This window comes from Pterocles gutturalis, unplaced genomic scaffold (genome assembly GCF_000699245.1).
Source record: "Pterocles gutturalis isolate BGI_N339 unplaced genomic scaffold, ASM69924v1 scaffold2455, whole genome shotgun sequence".
NCBI classification, from domain to species: Eukaryota; Metazoa; Chordata; class Aves; order Pterocliformes; family Pteroclidae; genus Pterocles; species Pterocles gutturalis.
The window spans coordinates 904-9,201 of NW_010143083.1; the positions used below are offsets into that span (position 1 = coordinate 904).

An 8,298-nucleotide genomic window follows, 5' to 3' on the forward strand; every position below is an offset into this window, starting at 1 on the left:
CCATGGCCTACGAAGCTGGGCAGGGGGACGGTGCCGAGCAGGGAACCCCTGAGCCCCAGAGACCGCGCTGGGAGCCAAGGGACTGGCGGCAGCAGCTGGAGCGCATCCGGGAAATGAGGAGGAGCAGAGATGCTCCTGTCGACGAGATGGGAGTGGAGAAGTGTTACGACACCAGTGCCCCTCCACAGGTAACAACACCCCGCCGCCCTGCTCTGTCAGGCAGGCGTGTGAAACCACAGCGCCGCTTCCACAGCCCTCCAACCTCCCTCATCCGCATGTTGCCCCTGGATATGTCCCACTTTGGATGTCTCAGGAACAGAAAAATAAAAACAGGGTGTATCTGGACTCTAGGCTGGGATTGATGCCACAAGAGGTTATTGCAGAAGCGTGCCTATGAGAGAAACCGTTCGTCCTGCTAGAGGAGGAGAGTCAGCTGCTGCCTCTGGTACTGGGCTTGTTGGCTTCAGACAGCCCTTGTGACAGTACTGTGGCAGTGCTGTTTTCTGGAGCAGGCTGGCAGGACGTGAAGGCATGTTCCTTTTTTCTTAAAAATCCCTGTAGGAGTCCACGGAAGGTATTCAGCAAGATGGCTCTGTAATACAGAGGAAAAAGTATGGAGAAAGGGTGAGGGGAGCCAAGAAAAAACTTTCCAGGCTGCCTTTATGCTCTTCAGAGCAGCACATAAGCGTAGGTGGGCTTCCTGCCCCCTTGCAGTCCACTTTGAAGGAGATACTGGTTGAAAGGAAGGGTCATGCTGGGGTGGCACTGCGCTCCCCAAGCCTGGGAATGCAATCAAAGGCTGCAGATGACACCTCCCTCTGAGGGGACCATTTGCATCGGTACAAAAAACAAAGCAGAGCGAGGCAGCGGTGTGGCGCTGGGACCTGGGGCTGCATGGCTGTGCTCTCCATGCGTGGTGCTGGTGTGGGAACGTGGAGATAACCCGCAGGCAGGCTCAGCGGAGCAGCGGGACTCACGTGCTCCACAGCAACCTGCTGGGCTCTGAGGGAGCGATCTCGAAGACACAGCTGTGCAGCTTCAGCGTGTGTGATGCTGTCCTTATTGCTGGCATCGTGCCTTGGGCTTGGATCCCTGGGGAGAATGGTTAGCTTTGACTCTGGATTCAGACAGCGTCACATGCTTTGCAGCCATGTGGGCTGGCACCAAGTACAGCTCGGGGGCCAAGGGGACCACGGTGCATGATACGGAAATAACTTTTCTTCCCTAGGGAAGCAGGGTTGTTGCTTCCAAGAAAAAGTGGATGTTGTAACCCTCAGCACACACCAGCGCTCCTCACACAATTTCCGTGCACTTGGAGATTACTTCCATCCACTCAAAGATTTTTTTTCTGTTGCACCTGTGCTGTTGTAAACTGTGTTTGTAAAGAGAGCTGGAGGAAGGATGGTGTCCCACGGCATCCTGGGTCAGTTCAGGTTAGCAGCACGATCCTCCTCATTCTGGTGGGGACAGAATTGCGTCCGGGTAAAAATCGATTGCAAAATAGGATGTGAATAGTCTGGGTGCATGGCAGCATCAGAGCAACTTCTGGGTTTTGTACCTCATCTCCCAGTCTGTGAGAGGTCTATAGATTGAAGCTCACTGGAGACAGATACCCAGTTCTACTGAAGCCTAGAGGGAAAGGGACAGGATTTTCAAGAGCTGCTCTCTGCCCTTTCACTCATGCTGAAGGTGTTTCTGTTCTGCCTTTATTGTGCGGTAGAATTGAAAAGTTATGGAGTATTTCTCTTGAAGCCTTCCAGCCTGCAAGATATGGACCAGGATAGGTCCATATGATGCGCTGAAGGTGGTGCTGGATGGGAGAACTGAGCCCTAGAGGCAGCTGGATCCCCTCGGAGATCTTGGGGTGTCTCACTGCCTCCTTTTCCCCAGGTTATGCGCTACCAAGTTCTGCTGTCGCTGATGCTCTCCAGCCAGACCAAGGACCAGGTGACATCAGCTGCCATGCTGCGCCTGAGGCAGCACGGGCTCACAGTCGACAGTGTTTTGCAGATGGATGATGCGACGCTTGGGCAGATCATTTACCCTGTGGGATTCTGGAGGGTGAGTGCAGCACCCGACATGCTCGTAGAGGAATCTCCACCATCCTAGTTGGAACTAAATGATCTTTAAGGTCCCTTCCAACCCAAACCATTCCATGATTCTATGATCCCCTGCTCCCATGCAGCTGAGACAGCTCAGAGGCCCAGGAGAGGAGCGTAAGGCAGGTGCAGGCTTGTCCTTTGCAAGCTGTGCTCGTGGCTGACAGCAGGTGACAAAGGCAGGAGGTGGGTGTGAACCAGCCCTGCTCCTGAGACACACCCCCAGCCAATATTCAGCCTCCGTGCTGTGCCCCGTGGGGATCTGGCCCCGGGAGTCAAGCTGAAGCTGTATTTTGCGCCAGTTTTAGCCATTTGCATTCACAGCAAGATTTTTTGCTGCAGTGCCTGGAGTGTGCAGGGGAGGTTAGCGCTAATCAGGTCTCAGCATTTTGCTTTCAAGGAGAAATCAAAGACCTCTGTCTCCCCTCTGCAGATGCCAGTGTGTGGCCTCACATGTAACACACACTCAGGAATGGTTTATTTTCTCAGCTGTTTTATCTCTTTTTACTGTACTGGAGAGCAGCTTGGATTTTCTGCTTTTCCCCTTGGTTTTCCAGAACAAGGTGAAATACATAAAGCAGACGACGGCCATCCTGAAGCAGAAATACGGGGGTGACATTCCGCGAACTGTGGAGGAGCTGGTGCAGCTGCCAGGAGTTGGGCCCAAGATGGCCCACTTGGCCATGAACATTGCCTGGAACACTGTGTCCGGGATAGGTAGGTTGGACCATGTGTTCCCCATTCCTCTCCTAAATCCTGCCTGATCCGTTCCCTGGGCAGAGGGGAAGCATGGCAGCTGGGTCAACTGCCTGCCCCGGAGCCCGATAGCATCGCTTCAGTTGAGTCCTCTGCAGAGTATTTGGGTGTGTGAAGGATGTGACCCTCGAGCGCTCACAGCAGATGAGCTGCGAGGATTTAAACATGGATCCAGCTACTGTTTGTTCCCCGAATTTGACAGCAGGAACCCCCACAGGCAGTCACTCCCTCCCTTCAGATGACAGTAAGCAGTGCAAGCATTGCCTCATTGGGTAGGCATCCAAAAGATGTGCTAGCACAATAATGCTTTGAAATCTCTTTGGTGTCAAGTGAAAGAAAGGTGGGAGTGATTTTGCAATTTGGGGATAGTTGTAGGATAGTCTGAGGTTATTTTTTTTTCCAAGGTTGCTTCTGTTTAAAAAAAAAATCTCATTTGGGATTTTTGTTTAGCAAGCTGTCAGAGGGCAGAAGCATTTGCCTTTTGAAATCGGTAATTCATAGTGGGTTGATAGAAAAAAAACGGTCTCAGGCAATCTGTAGCTACAGAATTTCTGATCTGTTTTAGTTCCCCCTGCTGTGTAGTAGGTGGCCACGGGTACATTTGTTTATTGGAGCTGCCCGCAGCAGCCGGCAGATGGGGCTGGACCATCAGCGGCAGGGTCCCGGCGGGCTGCCCGGCCTGGGGGCCCCTGGCGACAGGTTAATATTCGCAGTGGATTTGCTGCTTCATGGAGGAGCCCTGGGAAAACTAGGAATGGTGCCACCTGATGAATGAGTGCCGCCGCGGCGAGCACGCAGCCCCAGGTCAGCGCGGGTGGCAGCTGAGTCCTGCAGCCCCTCTGGTGACCCTCAGCTGTACGAAACGCGGCGCTTGCGCTGGATTCGACAGCGCTGGGGGTCTGTTGTTCTCTCTGCTGTGGGGGAGGGAAGTCTAGAGGGAGCCAAAGTAGCCAACTGTTTTCCAAATAATTGTGTGCTCAGTTATGATTTAGGAGGCAAGACTTAGTCTTCCTGTTTACAGCAATTTCCTGGGTTTTGCCCAATTAGCCATAGAGACAGGTTTATCGCTGCTGATCTAACAATAATATACTTTGCTTTCAGAGCTTTTTAGCTCAAAGTACTTTATAAACATTCGTTTAAGCCTCACAAACCCTCTTGTGTTGGTAGGTATTATGAAACGTGTTTTCCATCTGGGTAAACTAAGGGGCAGAGATTGCAACTTGCATAACATCAGCTGAAACACGGGGAGGAAGAGAACCCAGGAGGGGCTGCGCTCTACGTAGATCAGAGCACGCGAGCCTTTGAAGGAGGGCTGGGTCCGATTGTGAGCGTGTCGCTCGCTGAGTGGTGTGAGATATCCATCCTGGCTTGCTTTTGGCTCCAGGCCTAGGAAGAAAGCAGCACGTTTGTTCTGCGAGTGAGCCTCCCCTCCTGTTTCACCTGCCCGTTTCTGCTGGCCTGTGGAGGAAGCCCCCACAGGGCTCTGGACGTGCTGTGCTGTGACAGGCAGCTTTTGGCTGTGCTCTCTCCGTTCAGGTGTGTCTGCCCCCACCTAAACTCTGGGCTCTCCCTCCCTAGCTGTGGACACCCACGTGCACAGGATCACAAACAGGCTGAAGTGGGTGAAGAAGGAGACCAAACACCCCGAGGAAACTCGGGCAGCGCTGGAGGACTGGCTGCCCAGGTAAGGCCTGAGACCCCAGCCTCCTTCCCCCACACCAAGCCCCTCGAGATAGCTGCAGGAGCTGTCTGCACGCAGTCCTGCTTGCAGCACTTTCAGTGACTGTGCTTTGGGTCCCTCCTCTTTATGGGGGACGAGCTGCGGGTGTTTCCCCTCTCCCAGAGAGCTGCAGCAGCATCTCAGCTACTTGGTTGTTTCCCAGCTATCAGATACCTGTCACCACTAGTGCAGCCAGGTACCTGGAGGTCTTGATGCCAGATTCTTGCCCTGACAAGTTCACTGTGACCCAAGCCAGGTGCTTTTCTGTGCAGGACCTTGCTGAGCCTAACAGCCACAGCAATATCAGGCCGTGGTTGGATTCCTGCCTTCACTGATGCTTCATCTTGAGTATCAGCTGCCAGCTACCAGGTCCACTGTCGCGTCCCCACATCTGGCACATGCCTTAGCACCAGAGAATGACCACAGGCGCTCTGTGTCTGTCCTCTGCTCCCTGTCCCGGTTCAGAGGGATCAGGAAAGGCCAGGAGGGCTGTTCCTAGCAGGAGGCTGGGACCCGCCTCCAGGCTCCTTAGGAGGCCAAGAGGAACAGGCAGTAGGCGAAAGGGATCCATTTAAAAGCACAGGCTGTTCTTAACTCCTCTGAGCAGCTGTATCGGAAAGCTCATGTTTTTCCTCTCACTGCAGGGATCTTTGGAGAGAGATAAACTGGCTCTTGGTGGGCTTTGGCCAGCAGACCTGCCTGCCTGTGAATCCTCGCTGCAGCGAGTGCCTCAATCAAGACATTTGCCCAGCTGCTAAGAGACGCTGAGGGATCATCTGGTCTTCATAGAGCAACAAAGCTGCATCGGCTCAGCAGCAGGCTAGAGCTGAGCCCTGGTAAAGCTGTGCTTTGCACGGGGCTGGCTGTGTGACTGCAGGGAAACAGGAGACTGCTGCAGCCAGCTCAGCATCTCTGGGGAGGGAGCAGCCGCTGGCAACGGCTGAGCTCTTAAGAGGAAAAAGGGTCTTTCAAAGTGCAGCAGTCCTGCTGCGGGAGTGCTAAAGGCTCCAGCCCCCGTGTGAATGCCTGAGCGTGCCCTGGCAGAGCAGCGGGCTGTGCCGTGTCAGGAGTAGCTGGAGAGAAATGCTTTGTCCTGCAGGACTTGCTGCTGCTTGTAAATACACATTTAATAAAGGTGGGGTTTGGTTATTTTTTTCCACCCATGAGGTTTCCTGGCATCTGTGCCACACAGGGCAGGGGGAGGGGAGCACGGGTGACCTCACCGAAGTGCGAGGCCACAGCAGCCAGCCCTGCCAGCCGAGCAGGCAGCGTGCGACCTGCCAAGCCTCCTGCCTCGCCCGGGCGGCGCGGGACGCTGCCGTGAATGAGGTTCAACTGAAGGCTTCACCAGCCAGGATCAGAGGAGGCCGCTGCCTGGACCAGGTCCTGGGAGCAGAGGAGCAGGGGGGACAGGAGACAAACCAGCGTCACTCTCGGCTGCGTGTGTGCCAGCAAGGTTCCAGTGGCCACAGGAGCCAGGCTGGTGTGCGCCTCAGAAGCTGACAGAAGGGACACTTGCCACTGTCTGTGTTTTGTTCTTCAAAGAAAGGGCAGCGCTGACTTCATTGTAGAGCTTCAAAGGAATAATTTCAGCTACTCTTTAAACAGGCAAGGGAGGAAGCAAAGTTTATAATGTGCTGCAGAAGGCTGCAATTCCGCTCTGAAGTTCCCCATCAAACATATGAGGAATGAGCAAATAAGTACTTGGTACATGGGAAAACGAAGTTTATTACTGACATTACAGTGTACATTATGGTTTTACAATGCAGCTGACAGCCTTATACTTTATTGATTTTTTTTTTCCCAAGTTAAATGTACAGGAACTGAATAATTACTACTGAGCTACAAGATGTCAGAAATACGATAAGTGCTTTAACCAGGAGCAGTTTCCATGGACTAAGCAAAGATTAAGATTTTAAAATCTTATCAGTACAGATTTGCACACCTGATTTCTTTTGATCTGCATTCAAAACTATGTGTTCTTTCCTCCCCCCCTCAACCACAGCGGTCCAGTCTTGTCTGAGAAGTGCGGCATTTACAGAGGGGTCTTTGCTCTCTGACATGCATCAGAGAACGCGACATTTAGGTCGGTGTGACGGGGAACGCTCTGCCCTGTGCAGACCGGGATGCTGCCTGGGGTTTGGCTACGCAGGCACGGGAAGCAACGTACATACCATGAAAAAGAAGGGCTCCTTCAAAAGAAGCAAATATTTTGGGGGCCAAAAAAAAAGAGCAGGCAATTGTCTTTGAAGTGGGGTAGGGAAGAGGTGTCCTGTCAATGGCAGAGTCCTGGAGGGGAGGCAAACCTCTCCACATCCTGAGCTGTCATCCCGCTGCCGGTCTCGTCACCGACAGCCAAACACCTGCACCAGTTCCTCTCCAAAGTCATGATTTTCAGCCTGTTCAGCCCATCAACATTCGTAAAGGATAACTTCTGTAGAAGAGAACTCAGCCCCTTCACCCTGAGGCTCTCCACGCTCTCCTGCCAGCCACCGGCTGCTCTCCCCAGTCCCCCTGCCCCGCACCGACCCGCTGCCGAGGAGAGCAGGACGTTATAAGGCACCTTTTAGCACGCACACAGCTGTTAGGAGATCCACACCAACCCACCCAAGGGCCACCAGCATGTCACCCAGCAGTGTCAGAGTCACGCAGGGCAGTCCCAGCCGTGGTGTTAAACCGGTCATTGATCCCCAACTGATGGCTGCCATTTACTTTTAACTGGGGAAAGTGGCTTTGGACTCGACTGTCCTGCTGCGCCCAGTCCCTGCCTGCTCCTTCCGTCGCATCCGAGCGGCAATCCCGGGCAGCCGCTGTGGCTGGGCTTGGGGGGCTGCTGGAGCTCCCCCTCGCAGCCAGGACCCTGCAACTGTCTGCAGCCTCCGGGCAGTGTACTGCAGCTTAGTCATCTTCCCCCAAGTCTTATGAAATGGGCTTAATTTGGAATGCTTTAAAAATACATTTTTGAGGCGCTCAGACCAGGGTGTTTCCAAAGAAGCCACAGAATGCCAAAGGAGCTGCTGCTCCCTCACCCCGCTGCTCCAGAGCCATCCCTGCAGAGACCCCCCGGCTTTGGGGGACACCCCCCCCATGGCCAGGCAGAGACTCAGTTACACTCAGGGGCTGGAGGCACCAAATACCAGCCCAGAAACAACAAACCAGGTGGGACCCGGCCCCTGCGCCGAGACCCAGCACCCCGGCACGGCCAGGGCTGAGCCCACCACCCCAGTGCCCAGCTTCAGCCGGATCCCCACCTTCCTCCCTGGAAAGATGCTGGGTGCACTCGCCTTCAGATCTGTCCAAAGAGTTTGGTGGCATCTCACAGCTCTTGTCCCCTTGCGAGGCTGCCGGAGCCGGGCTGGCAGCACCGCTCCTCGCACCGCGGGACAGGACTGGCCCCGCTCCCCGCCTTCCCCACCAATGGCTGCAAACGGCATTTGGGCTGTAGGGTTTGGGGTTTGTTCTTAAATTCTGCCCTTTCCCCTCTGCAGAGCTGCCGGGGATGAAAAAGGGGCTTTTACTGCCAGGGCAGGAGTCACAGGTGGGGATGGAGGTTCCTAAACTAACTGGAAACATATGGGACTTCATTAAAAAAAAAAAAAGAACAAAAACAACAAAACAAACTTTCGTTTCAATAGCAAAGCCAACGAGAGCGATGTACAGCCACTGTCCGTTTTCCCCTCGTGGGAGTAGTTAACGCTGCAGGTGGGGGGACGGGCAGGGGGT

The 8,298-nt window shown here is 54.1% G+C and overlaps 1 protein-coding gene across 1 annotated transcript; it reads left to right on the forward strand.

Annotated features, from left to right (window-relative positions):
* The first annotated feature begins 2 nt into the window (after positions 1-2).
* Positions 3-5,640, forward strand: NTHL1 (nth endonuclease III-like 1 (E. coli)). The gene is made up of 5 exons (XM_010084574.1): positions 3-188; positions 1,891-2,061; positions 2,657-2,816; positions 4,434-4,539; positions 5,220-5,640. Exons 1-5 carry the CDS (start codon positions 3-5, stop codon positions 5,341-5,343), a joined length of 747 nt encoding a protein of 248 aa, XP_010082876.1. The 3' UTR covers positions 5,344-5,640.
* The last annotated feature ends 2,658 nt before the right edge of the window (positions 5,641-8,298 follow it).

Excerpts from the sequence above, each read along its gene's own strand:
- NTHL1 (XM_010084574.1), top strand. The coding sequence starts at position 3 with ATGGCCTACGAAGCTGGGCAGGGGGACGGTGCCGAGCAGGGAACCCCT. Across the intron at positions 2,062-2,656 it reads ACCCTGTGGGATTCTGGAGG|AACAAGGTGAAATACATAAA; the intron begins GTGAGTGCAGCA and ends TTGGTTTTCCAG. Across the intron at positions 2,817-4,433 it reads GAACACTGTGTCCGGGATAG|CTGTGGACACCCACGTGCAC; the intron begins GTAGGTTGGACC and ends CTCCCTCCCTAG.